The sequence below is a fragment of the Trachinotus anak genome, unplaced genomic scaffold (genome assembly GCF_046630095.1).
Source record: "Trachinotus anak isolate AG129_WGS33_773 ecotype Australia unplaced genomic scaffold, CSIRO_AGI_Tana_v1 ptg000021l, whole genome shotgun sequence".
NCBI lineage: Eukaryota > Metazoa > Chordata > Actinopteri > Carangiformes > Carangidae > Trachinotus > Trachinotus anak.
Genome location: NW_027273872.1, coordinates 9,781,375 through 9,795,421, shown reverse-complemented (window position 1 = coordinate 9,795,421; position 14,047 = coordinate 9,781,375). Strand labels below are relative to the sequence as shown.

The following is a 14,047-nucleotide window of genomic DNA, read 5'->3' as shown; positions in this document are numbered from 1 at the left end:
CAGAAGTAACGCTGACCAATAATCCAAATAAACCATTGACCACCACTGAAAAAGCGTATTACGTGAATGCCGAATCAAAGACTGCGTCTTAAAAATATTTCCCATACCTTAAATCTTAATTAATTATGTGTTTTAACATCACGGTATCAAAGAAAACTTAAAATGATATGATTTTTTAATGGAGTTTTGTGTATTGTTTTTCGAGAGAATTAAGAGAAAGATTTGTTCCGTGCTTTTTTAGTTAACATTTTACGAATCTTTTTTTTTTTTACTGTCAGTCATCAAATCTTCTTGAATAACTACCACAGGAATTTTTAAAGTGCAATTAATACAAAATTGTCACCACCTGCAGTAAACTTTCAGACAGAGATTTACGGTAAAGGGAGGCGGGGCCAAACTGCAACCCGGAAGTTTACAACACTGCTCCGTGTTTACACATGTTTGCAATTTCACGTGGAGAATATTTGCACGATTAAAATGTCTTCAAAGAAAAATAAAAGCAAATCGAAAAAAGCGAGTGACGGGGATGGTTCGGCCGTACTGAAGGAGGGCTCAAATGACTCCTCCAACCTGCAACACGACGGAGGGAGCAACAGAAGTTCAAACAGCAGCTCATTCACTGTCACTGATTTCATAGAGAAAGGTAAGACTTTACATACTAGTCATTTGCCTCTTATGGATGTGCTTGGATATGGAAGATCTGTCCTTGTTGCACTCAGCAATTTTTTTGGATGCTCTGATGCTGTTTTATCTCTGGACACAAGCAGATTGGATTAAACATGAAACACTGAGGCTAAAAGTGACTGTGACAGTCCTTTTAGTAAGAAATTCCCTCTTTTTTCCCGCTGCAGCTCAGTAAGGAAATATACCCAACATACTATAACTGGTTGGAGGAAGTATTCAGATTCTTTACTTTAGTCAGAGAGCCAATACCACCATGTAAAAAACACCCCAGCTCTGCCTCAAGCAGCTGCAGCAGTAAAACACTGCTTACACACTGATGCATCAGTAATAACAATGTGATGATGTCAGATAGAGTCAGATCACATGGGACTTTTTACTGCAGGATAAATACTTTTACTGCACTTCTGCTGGTTCGACACCACTGCTAGTTTAGTCCAGTGGTTCCAATTCTGGGGTCAAAAAAGGGTCAGACTTTGGAGTTTTCTCTAATCTTTGAATCTCTGTGAAACTTTGGTTAATTTTACCTTTGGGTACCAAAGGCTTATTTAAATGAAACCATCTGCCAGTGTTAGAGGGCAAAATGTCTCTTTGGTGCAACTGTTGACCGCTCATAGAAAACTGAAATGTGGTAAGGGGCCTCAGCTGGACACATCTTTTTACATGAGCTGTCAAAAGTCAGACCGTTTGGTAATATTCAGAAATACTCAGAGTAAATACTTAAAGTGCAAATACTTCAGAATTGTACTTAAGTGCACTATTTCCATCACTGGCTGTAACTTTGGAAGATATCTGCTTTATTTTGCTAACTCAGACTACTGAAACAGGGAATTAGTACTTTAACATGGACAGAATGAGGACTGTAAGCATGTTAGGAAGTGATCTCCATAATGGCCGGTATGAACATGATGAATGATTACACCAAACAAACCACTAGTCAGTGCTCATATGGCCACCGGGCTGCTCTTTAATTACTTGAAAACTTGTCAACAAAGCTGTACGTCAGCACTTTAACTTCAGCTCAAAATCATGGACACGTGTCATATTCCCACTGTTTACAGACGGCGCTGTAATGAACCAGTACATCCAGTAGCTGACTAGTCAGCCTTTCCAGTATGGAAGATTAACACCAACCACTAATCAGAGGCTTGTAATGCTTTTGATTCTCTCTACCAACATCAGAACAGTGGTTTGATAACCTTGAACTGTTGTAATCTGGTTAGTTTGTAAAACTGGGAGAGCAGATAGTCTTGTTTTGGCAGGTGGACAGAAAATAAAATCCAAAATTCATTCAAAAGACACGATAAGATCATAAAATGAGATGCGCTGCTATAGCTTGACCTGGGTGAATACCACCTGGACTTTTCAAGTTTTACAAGTTTAGAAATCATCTTTCCTCAGAAGAAGTACTTTAATTTTGGATACCTAAGTACATTCTTCACCTAATCCTTATGTACATTTAAGTGGCATCTGAATATGGGACTTACTGGAGTCATTTGAACACTTTTACTTGAGTCAAGGACTAAAACACTTTCTTGATATCCTAATTTCACATCGTGTTTTTGTTTGTTTTCCTCACAGCTGATGACAAAACACCCAAAACCTGCAGATCAACTTTAGCCCAACTGAGTCTCAATTCAATGAAGTCAGCCAGTGTGTGCATCGGGAGACCGGTCCTACTGACGAGTCCCACAGGACAAGAGGTCTCCTCTCCTCTCCTCTCCTCTCCTCTCCTCTCCTCTCCTCTTTGGATATCACACATGTTATTAACAGTTGTATTGTCATTTTAAAGCTACGCTGTCTAACATATTAAACGAGTAATGTTTTGTGTCATAAACCTTTAGTTCACGACTGGTTTCTGTGCTCAATGTGTTACTTTCCTGACCTTTTAGATGCCTGTAAATCATTTCCAGCTGAAGCTTTTTAATAATTATTTGTCTTCTTCTTCTGACAGGTGTGTCTGGGATGGCCCGTCTCCCCCTTTCCCGGTGGAAAAGTTGGTCTTCAGAAACATGTCCAGACCAACCTGAGAGTGAAGTCAGGGGACGAGGTGATGCTGCAGCCGATAACAGGTCCTGTGCTTCAGGCTGAAGAGGTGGTTTTAAGCAACAGGTAAAGATCATCTGGTTCTTACTGACTGAAAGCCCACACTCTATATCATACATAATAGGTCACATTACAGTCACATTACATTGTTTTTCTTTACAGTTTTTTTGCGAGAAACTGTTGTTGGAATAATTTGTCACTTTTTTTTGTTAAATCACAAACTTTTCTTGTAATTTCACACAGCCAACATATCTTGTTAAAGCAATTAAACTATTTTTAAATTGACATCCTTTAAAAAACCTTGAGACACAGTGGCTCAGAGGTCGTGGCTAATTTATTTTGTATTTCAAGTTAATGCTGCCATCTGCTGGCTGTACGTGGCAGCTACAGTTCAAATGTCAATAGTCAATAAGTAATGTGTATATTTCATTCATCCATTTAATGGATCATTTAATCTACTGTGAATCTGTTTTATTTCACATGTTAGGGGATGTTTATTTTGCTCTGCCCATTTGATCGTCTGTATTTTGTGATGCTTGACCATCGTCTAAGTCATCATAAGCCCATATTATATTAATTATTATTGTAACCTGTGTTTTGTTCTGTGAGGTGCTGCTGTTTTAGGCAGGACAGTCCTATAGAAGAGATCATACAAAATGTGTGTAGTTTATTCTGACATACATACAACTTTCATTCAGGTCAAAAGACGACACGCTAGAGACGGATGAGTTCAAGAACTTCCTTTTGAGATCTTTGGGTGAGTCAGTTTGATGATGTTTTATAGCTGCTGCTTTGTTTACATTGTTTCTTGCAGCAAATGTGAGTCTGTTTTCTCTTCAGTTTAACTATTATTAATGCAACTTAGACTTGTAGGCAACCTGTACATCTACTCTACCGTACAAAGGAAGAGAGGAATACTGCGATTTGGTTTTGAACTGTTTTGCATTTACTGTTTTATTGTTAAACAAACTGCCCCGTTTCCTGTGCTGGAATAACTCTTGGTTTCTCCTATGCCAGTTGGGAACATCGTCCTGCCAGGAAATGTCCTCTCCCTGACCTACTTTGGCCGGTCTTGCAGTCTCCGGGTTGAAGCCATAAGAGGGGAGGATGGTGTCACCCTCCAGAGACCAGCTCCTCCCCCAGGACTAGTTCCTGACACTGAGGAGTCCTCTGTGATCAACTCTGTGCTGGACTCCACGTCAGCCGACCTCTCCCTGCAGCTCAGCATGCTCGCAGTGGATGACAGCAATGTTGACGGGACACCAGGCACGCCTGGAGAGCCTGGTCCTGCGGCTAGTACCCCACATCGACCGATCCAGTTCGCTTCCCTCTCCTTGCCCCCTTCTCCCTGCAGTCTCTCCTACAACTCCCAGGATCCTCCTGCAGGGTCAGCGGAGGATGCTGTCAGTCTGGAGAGCCCACTCAAATCAGAGCAGACAGAGAAAATCCCTACACCTCCCCCTGGTGGTGCACTGAGTACTGACACCTTCTACTGCCTCGCCTGTTCCACTACAGTCAATTTCAGAGATAGAGCAGGACAGCAGGATCCAGATGCAGAGGCAAAAAGGTCAAAGGTCACGTACAGCATGATCGGTGGGCTCAGCAGCCAGCTGGATGTCATCAGAGAGACCATTGAGCTGCCTCTGAAACACCCTGAGCTGTTCTCTAACTATGGTGGGTCAGGTAGCTCAGTGCCGTTCCACATCAGACATTAGAACAGCACCATTTGGCTTCCAGAGGCCCATGATGGTCTCAAGGTGATGAGCTAGCACTCAATTTAACATTCAAAGATCTAATAGTGAGCTGTTTTCAATGCAGGGATACAACCCCCCCGAGGAGTTCTTCTGTACGGTCCCCCGGGCACAGGGAAAACTATGATTGGACGAGCCATAGCCAATGAGGTTTGCGCTCACATGACGGTGATCAATGGCCCAGAGATCATGAGCAAGTACGATCATACTGTGCGGCTCGTAAACTTTGCATCACTTTTCTGCCCCAGTGGAAAATATTTGGTTGAATTTTATTCTGTATGGATAACTGTAAGTCAGTGCTTCGCACCACGCACAGAATCAACAGAAGACTTGGTTCATTCGATGTAATTTTTTTTACATGTTCTGCAGATTCTATGGTGAAACGGAGGCGAGGCTGAGGCAAATATTTACCGAAGCATCTCAGAGGTAAACTTTGTAGTTCATCCAGCTGACCGTAAACATAGATTAGCATCATGTCACTATCCTAATGTCACTCAAATATTACAGTCCTCTGTGACTGAATAAATACAAGCATCAAGCACATTTAGTAGGACAGAACTTATGAAATTTGATTTCTCATTGAGGCCCCTTGACAAATACTGTGCTTAACATGTCTTACATTCTGTCTTGGTTTGATAGGCAACCTGCGATTATCTTTATTGACGAGCTGGATGCTTTGTGTCCAAAGCGAGAGGGAGCGCAGAATGAGGTGGAGAAACGAGTCGTTGCGTCTCTCCTCACTCTGATGGACGGGATCGGCTCAGTAAGTTTCCACTGACAGAAATCCTGCACCCTCACCTTATATAATCTATTAGGTGTTGCTGTACTTCAGTTCTATTCCAAGTGGTACTGCAAAACAAACTTTTATTTTTCTATTGCGATACACCAGTTACAATAACCATGGTATTTAAAAAATGCAATACTGATATCATGTTGATAATACACATATTATAATATCGCAGACATTAGTTTTGTTTATCAGTTAATCAGGTTACCTTTTCAATAACCTTTCAAAGGTCCCATATTCTACACTTCTCCAGTGTTTTATTTGAAGTGCTGAAATCCATAAGAAGATATATTTGTGGTTTAAAGAAAACCACCTCAGTGCAGTTTGACATCTCCTCTCCCGGGCTTCTCTCTGGAGCTATAGCAACAACAGGACAGTGAGCCAATCAGAAGAGAAGCTCTGAGCCTCTCCCTTGCCAAAAAAGAGACACAATGCAAAGTTAAGATGAATTTGATTGATAACATTATTGTTATTTATTTATTTATTTTTTCCCAAGATATTTTATTTCTATCACAATAATATCGTTATCGTGATTTCTTTTGGCCACTGTATTCATGTAGTGAAAATCTGATATTGTAACAGCCCTAGATTGAACCCACAAAACCCCTCTGTCTACTTTTGAGTTAGTAAATTAATGTACAATACTATCAATGGATACTGTTCCCTAATATGCTGCTCTATATAACCCCCTCCTCTTTGTGTAATCTGATCTCTCCTCCATGTTTGTATAAGTTTTCCTATTACTCCATCTAAACCTGCATGTTCTCTGGTCTGTTTGAAATTATCTTTAAAAGTCTGTACTAAGGGACCATGGCCACTTCAGTGTCTCCTCCTCAGCTCACAGCTTTAAAACAGCACTTACACGTCTTCATCACCGGCAGTGTTTTTTGCATCAGAATGATTGTCTCTGTGTTACTCTGGCTGACAGCTGCTTGTTCAGGGCACACATGACTTAAGAATGAGTCTCACTGCAGCAGAACGAGGCTCTGTCGAGAAGTGTCCTCACTGGAAACACAGACTGTCATGCAGAAACCATCTCTGCATGCTGGATGCCCTTCACACACCGTGGGCTGCATCTCCGGGGTCTCGTTCGTCCACCGAGCGCTCTTTGAGCGCCTGATGAGAAAAAAGACGATTTCCCCCCACACTCACGCGCCCAGTGGGAGCCTGGGAAAGAAATCACTTAAGGTTGCCATGACCTGCCAATTTGCTATAACTTTATCAGCAAAGTTCAACTCCATGTCCCCAGGCAGCAAGCTCTCATTTCGCTTGGTGATATTACACAGATACACCAACTCCCTGCCTGCACCCTGCTCCTGTCTGTTCTCCAGACCAGAGGATTCAAGGTCATCAGCACTGATTGGTTTGTGGAATGTGGAGAAAGCGCTTCCTGCTCCACAGCATTCTTACTTGCACTGTAATTTATTTGTGTTTCAGTTCTGCCTGAAAGGTGGAAAAAAATATTTCTCGTCTTGCAGGCGGACCACCACAGGAAACAAGTCGAGTGTAGAATCTGATGCAGGTCAAAAATTCTCTGAGCCTTTGAAAAATAACCAAACTTCTTAAGCACTTGAAACACTAGAGTCACGAGTCTATGTCCATAAATTTACATTTAATACAAGACTTTTTAATGTCGTGTAATTCCTGGTGCAGCAGATTTGGCAGCGCTGGTTGTACCGGTCCGTATCACTCATCTGTTATTTTTACAGTGGTGAGCTGCAACAGCTGTGTCATTGGGCAAGCAACTCAACTCCAATAGTTACCATTAAAAGACAAACAGTTATTAAGAATGGGAAGTTCATTGTGGTAAAGCCTCTCATCTAATGGACACTCTGATAGATACTTTGTTTCATGAGCTGCAAAACTGTAAGAAAAAGGAAAAGGGTTAATATATATTATTCTAAATACTGTGTTACTTCAGAATCTGTATTAAAGCAGCACAATAACACAAAGCTACATCAAACTAGACTCACCAGGACTAAACTAATCAGCCGTCTTTCCTTTGCTTCCAGGAGGGTCACTCAGGTCAGCTGTTGGTCCTGGGGGCCACAAACCGGCCCCATGCCCTCGACCCCGCCCTGCGCCGACCGGGACGCTTTGACAAGGAGCTGGAGGTGTGTACTACCAGGCACTGTGAGCAGAATTGGATGGCAAACGGCCAAATACTTAGAAAGACAGTCTTCTACCATAGAGGTTAACGGTTATTCTCCTTTCACAACCCACTCACTAGTTTTCATTCAGCTCACTCCGGCTGGTTGACTGTGAGTCAGCGTGGAAACAGTTGGTAGCTCGGTGGTGAAAAATGTAAATGTTTTAATATATTTCCTGTTTACGATCATTGAGAACAATGATCCCACTACACCAAGTTGTGACATACGCCACTGTGTCGGTTCCACCTCGGTCACTGGACCTGTAAATAAAACATTGTGTTCTGCTGTTTTCATTTTGGCAGGTGGGAGTTCCTGGTGCAGCGGAGCGTGCAGACATTTTGCAGAAGCAGCTGAGTTTGGTGCCGTGCAGCGCCACCAGCGAGGAGCTGATGCAGCTGGCGGATGCCGCTCATGGATACGTAGGAGCAGACCTCGCAGCTGTTTGCAAAGAGGCAGGCGAGTAAACACTGTCCTACTGTCAAAAGGCCTCGGGATTAAAAAAAAAAACAAAAACCCGATGATATCTGAAATTGATGAGGGTGGGTACCATGCGGTCTGGGTTTAAATATGGTCTGCAGTGTTTTTCACATACCGTAACTTCTCCTTCATTTTCCCTCTCTTCTGGGCTCCATCACATACAATGACGTGGATTATTATAGAAATTACTTTAAGTTTCATGAATTTTGAGCATCAAATATTGCATCCTACATCATTTCTCAATATCCTCTGAAGGAACGGTAACAAGTGCCCTGAATACATCATGTCTTCAGCAATGGATTTAATCACTGTGACAAATATTTTTATGAGAAACACAGCTATAGGTTGTGATAAAGCCATAAAAATCTGTGTCACAAAAAACGCCACTGAAACCAAGAAAAACATCCACGACTCCACAGAGCAGTTGTGAAACATCACTGCTGCTCTTTGCATCCACTGCCTCTCTGCACTTCCCCGAAACCAGCATCATTTGGGAAAATAAAGTTGCACATGGCAGCCTGCCGAAAAATGTTCACTCACCATCTTTTAGTAGTTTGGTTTGCCTCACGGGCTCAGGCATTCAACCAACAAACAAATGGCATACGAATAACAGTTTGTTATTGAGCATTAGCATTTTAGGCCTCATATTATTTTCCCTCTTTGTCTTTGACCTCACCTCTGCCTCTAGGACTTTGCCCAAACCACAATTCCTATTGCCTTATTTCTTCCTAAATTACTTTTTAATAATTATTTTCGATGTTTTCTTGGAGTCCGTCGTTCCTGCAGCCCCTCTGAACACGCAGGGTCAACAATCCTTTGATATTTGCCAAAGAGGAAGTTGGGAGTTTCTGTGGTATTCGGATCCCAGTGAGAGAAACCACAGAAACCACCACTTGTTGTGAAATTCCTCTGCCCCCTCACCCCTATTGCCTCAAACCAATCCACCTCACATCCTGAGGACTAACATATTGGCTGATGTATGTGTGTATCTGCATCTACTTGATTGTGGGTGTGTGTGTGATTGTATGAGCACATGCACATTTGTTTTTCTGGGTGTCTGTGTGTGTGTGTGTGTGTGTGACCCCATGTGCCTCTTGGGTGGTCCCAGCGCCTGGGGTACGTGGCGTATTGCATTTCCAGCTGAGGAGGGATCTAGGGCTGCTGTGCGGAAGCACTCTGGCGAAGAGCGTGATTTACTGTCCGCAGAGGGCCAGACGTGACTGGCAGTGTTTTCTGAGAAACCTCCTCACGCCCCAGAGGGAGACAACAACCTCCCCAACCCCGTTTGACTCCCCCCCCCCCCCCCCCAAAAAAAAAAAAAAATCTCCAAACCCAAATCACTAGATAAATACAGGCTACAAAGGCAGACTTCGCTCTGTCTTTGCTTCTGAAAAATCTTTGAAATAAAGTGAAAATAAAATGCAAACTGAAGTGAAATAGAACACAAACACAGCTGTAAAGGCTCAGAATGTGTGGGTCAAATCTACTGGCGTCCACATGTATCATTACAGTCTGTCGTGGGGCTGGGTGAGTAATCTACTTTTATTTTCTATTATGATGTTGGCTTCCAGCAATTATGAAAACAAGATAATCAAGGTAAAATGATTATCGTGCCCATATGCTGCATTCTGTTTCACAACAACCCCTCCCCCCAAGCCCCCATAAAAACCATCCCCCCTTCCACTTCTGGTTTACTTTTTTATAATGAATTAATAATGAAATGCATGTATTAGCATATTTGACTCGTTGATCAGCGTAAAATCACTTCAGAAAATGAAAAACAGTCTCAGCCTTTCCGTTTTATTAGAGTTTAAACATAATGAATTGTTACACCTGGGACTGAGACAGTCAGCATCGTGTGCTTGTGTCCATGATGTTTACCAGCTCGTCGCTAACTGTGTCTGTGTCTGCACGGTCGAGTTTTTCCTGAAAGCATCACTGATGAGAGCAGTGAGAGTGAAATACAACATTAAAGCCAAAATAATGAGCTGAGGGACTTTGAAATGCTTCATAGCTCTGCAGCGTCGGGTGATAATTGTGACATTACAGGCACCGTTTCACATACACGTAATCATTTGATCCTTTGTTGAGAGAAGGTGTAAAGCAAAGATGAATAGATGTAAATAGAAGTCTGACTGTGTGTTGCTGACTCCCTGCCTGTGTGTGTGTGTGTGTGAGCGTTTCGTTACGGGTCATGATCCACCCTCACCAGGCCCCCCCATACCACCACACGTAGCTTGAGTACACACAAACAGACCCATGCAGTCACACAACTCACACATGTACCCACAAGTTGATCTGTGTTTTTTCCTCCTTTGCTTTCATTGAATGGAACAAAAGCCGAAGAGGCACAAAAACACATCGAGTAGGAACTGCAGTTGTTTCCTTCTGCTGCTCAGGTAACAATGAGCTGCTGCGGGAGCGTACGCTCCGACGCACCGCTTCCTGAAAAATAAAAATGTGGGGGACGGTATTGCGACGGCTGCAACACACTAGGGTCATGCTCAAGCTCCCCACCTTGCACAGCTGCAGAGACACATGCACGCATACACACGAGGCAGCATGCACAAGACGCACATTGTGGTGGGAGTTTCACATCCTGTCCTGTTAGTACAATACCAACCTGCTTATAGATCAGAGAGTATTTAAATCAATTCTTCATCTCTGGAGAGGGGCAGAGGGGAGGATGACGAGGCCAAGTGGCTGTGCATTTCTTTTTTTTGTGACCCTGTTTGTGTGCACATAAGAATGGATGGAAATCTTGATGTCATTAGGGAAGTTTTTGTTTGTCCAGTCTGAGTTGCACCGAGCCCCAGAAACAACTTCTTGACGACAGATGTGTTATATAATCAGCACTTAATTACACTTGATCACAGATCGGGCCAGCTTCGAATGTAATGTAATGCAAGAGCGCACTCATACCAGATCTCTTAGAATCTGTTTCATCGAGGTCACCTCAAATCCCTTTTAAGCCTCCACTGAGCACCCAAATTATTTAGAAAATCTGCGCTTTACATCATACGCACTGACCGAGGGAATCCAGGTTGAACGCGGTGATCCCTTAATGAAAGGAAGGATTTTTAAACCTGGAGAGAGAAAACAGGAATGAGTCCGAGTATTAAGAAGGCACTGTGATGTTTGCCTGACTATTTTAGATAGAATTACACACATTCTTTACGTATGCACTGTCTCCTGCAAAATATCTTTGTGCAAAGTTAAAAAAAAAAAAAAAAAAAAAGCCTAATTAACATGGTATAAGCTGTCAGAAAACCCTGGCTCCAGTATAAAATGATAAAAATCAGAGTTTGTTGTCCATAGGTTGGTCTATTCCCTAGATCTGTGCCAAACTAAAGGGGGAAAAAAAACATCATGAAATGTTCTAATAAGATGTTAGGTCACCATGAACCCCCAGAACAGCACAGACTCTCTAAGCCTCTGAAACTCTTTTTGCCCTGCAAGTTAGAGACATGTGGAGCTGCTGAGGTCTATGTACTGGAGTCCCAGCACCCTCTACACTTTGCGTTTAATTGTCTTCCATCAGTGCAGCTGTTTTACCTGCCTACAGGTGACACTAACAGATATTTGAAGCCTTCTATTCCTTCAGCTTTTGGCTTTTTAAACACACTTAAATTTGGCCTTTTACCAGCTGTGAATGGGACGTGGCTAAATCCTGCTTTTCAGCATTAACTTGTTGCTTTAGGTGGTTTTAGCGACCAGTGCTGACGACAACAGTGATGCTGGTGTTAACCTGCGTGTACCTCTTTGTAGTTTGTAGTGTATTTATTATTCATTGTTCCTGTAAATCTCCACTCTCACACTAAAACCTCCCGTTCTGTAGGTGTTACACTGGGTTGATGTCTGGTGACTGAGAAGGTCACAGCATGTGATTCACACTTTTTCATTCTCATCAAATATTCCAGTGACACACTGTGTCCTGTGCATGCACTTTCATTCAGTTCTCCACTCATTTACATTTGTGTAATTTTCCTGCATTCACATTCAAAATAATGGCTCATAGTTTTATGATTAATTTAATGTATTTCAAATCACAGTCTAACATGTCTTAACAGGAAGGCCAGGAACACACAGACTCAAACTACTTGAATAACAATGGTTGTTCTGTTTATTCTGTAGATTACTATAGATCAGTGGTTTCCACGCTGTTTGGCTTGTGATCCTCAGCAGCAGTGATGTCTGCTTGTGGTTGAATGTCACACAGTCACACAACTGTATCTTTGTGCTTTGAGCAGTTGATGTTTCCATCTTAAAACGGCTTCATTTTGATACTTTTTAATGTTCTGAAGTTGTTTAATTTTGCAGTATTTTGCAAGATCTAAGAAAAATCATAAAAATTGTCCTAATTTTATAGGAAAAATGTTTTCGTCGTTAGTAGTTTCTCAGGTAGTAGTAAAAGTAAAAAAAGTATGCTGTTTGTAGTATCTCATAATTCTACACTGCACAAAGCACATTAATGTCATCCACTGTCACTGTTTCCATGCTGCAGGAGGAAAGGTCAGCTCAACACTGAACTGCAGTAACCCTCAATGGTGACCTCTAGTGGGCAAGTGTTATATTGCTGAGGAGGTAAACAGTGAGGGTAATGTCAGCAGCGAGGGTGGAGAAATTGACTCACATTCAGGTTCAATGATATGAATTTTAACAGCAAAGTAAAAATGTATCAAAGCTGGTCGCTGGACCGATGTAGGCTTTTACAAGTTTAGCACACAAACAGCTCACAACAGTTCAACCACATCCCTCCTTCAGTCTCTTTGCGGTTGCGGATACTGGCCTTCAATCAAACTCACTCCTCCCCTTTCCGCTCAACGTCTCCCGTCTCAGTCACTGTGCCTGAAGTGGACATGGCTTTCATCATCGTTTCTTGCAGGCTGACAGATTTATGTACACACTAAGACCATCTACTGGACTGTGTTAGTCGCAGCACAGAAATGCGCAGCCTGCACGCCAGCAGCAGCGTTTCTGTTGTATCTGATGTAGCTCCTCGTCACATCATTCTGCCTGGGTTTTATGTCACATGTGTGTCAGCTCGAACACTGTTACTAGATAGGCTGACATGGACAGAGTCATTGTAGAAGGCTCATGTTTTATTGCTTGTTAGGTGCAGAACTGCAGCACTGTGACTCCACATATGAGTTAGATAGCACAGAGCAGTTCAATATACAAAAACAATACTCAATCATTATTATACTTAACATTTGATATTTGGTGATAAATATAGGGTGTAATGGACTCAAAATTGGTATAAGAGTTGAAAGACCGGACGTTTAGGTTTGCTGATTTTATAAACCCCTCACAGAACGTGTGCCCTGGTAACTTTTACCAGTCAGCTTGTCTGTACAATAAATCAAACTGTCGACAAACAAAGAAATCCCAGCACAAAAATACAGTAATATAATAAGAAAGAAGAATAAATGAAAAAAAAAAGCTATAGCAGTTTGAAACACTAGAGATCTGTGTTGGCTCTGTGGTTCCACCGGTTCCCAGCCTGGGGTCTGGGACCCTTCAGGAGGTCCCAATATAAATCTGAGGGGTCATGTGATGTCTAAAAGGATAAGACAGAAGGAAAAACAGCTCACAAATGATTCTGTCTGATTGCCCACTAATAAAACTTTTTTTCTCATGAAACACAAGATAATTTTACCTCTCCAGGCTTCTAAAAATCATTTACATGAAAATATGCTGGGAAAGGGAAGAGTCACACTGCAGTAATAGTGGACAATGTTAGGTTGACAAGGTTTCCTTTTGCAGTCACAAGCTAAATTATGCTGGAATTTGCAGAGTAATATCAGTGTAAAACATAGAAAGACAAAGCAGAGCCTGTGGATCTATGTTGTGTACTGTATATGGAAGTGTAGGCACTGATTTCCTCTGATCTTATTTCTCCAAGCGTTGTGTTGACCGTGCTCCCAGCTCACCGCTGATTATACAAAACCGCTTTCCATAATGAATCCCTCTAGGTGTTTTTGTGTGGCATTGGAAGCTATCATGTGGTCTCGTGGAGCCTCGCGGACTCTGGGCGTCTCTCTGTCGTCCTGTTGGCGTTAAACTGATCCTGGTGCTAGCAGATGACTCATTTCCACAGTCTAAACAGTGCAAATTGTGTGTGTGAGTGCTCATGTTTGTTCGAGTTTGTACGC

At 42.3% G+C, this 14,047-nt stretch overlaps 1 protein-coding gene across 2 annotated transcripts in view; it reads left to right on the top strand.

The window, feature by feature from the left end:
- The first annotated feature begins 330 nt into the window (after positions 1-330).
- afg2a (AFG2 AAA ATPase homolog A) overlaps positions 331-14,047 on the top strand; it is a 115,237-nt gene continuing 101,520 nt past the window's right edge. For both annotated transcript variants that reach the window (XM_071458192.1, XM_071458191.1), the window contains exons 1-10: positions 331-643; positions 2,263-2,384; positions 2,636-2,793; positions 3,426-3,484; positions 3,745-4,401; positions 4,546-4,675; positions 4,848-4,904; positions 5,118-5,241; positions 7,278-7,379; positions 7,718-7,871. In XM_071458192.1, coding sequence (XP_071314293.1) covers positions 478-643; positions 2,263-2,384; positions 2,636-2,793; positions 3,426-3,484; positions 3,745-4,401; positions 4,546-4,675; positions 4,848-4,904; positions 5,118-5,241; positions 7,278-7,379; positions 7,718-7,871 — 1,729 coding nt within the window. In that variant the 5' untranslated portion in view covers positions 331-477. The remainder of the gene's footprint in view (positions 644-2,262; positions 2,385-2,635; positions 2,794-3,425; positions 3,485-3,744; positions 4,402-4,545; positions 4,676-4,847; positions 4,905-5,117; positions 5,242-7,277; positions 7,380-7,717; positions 7,872-14,047) is intronic.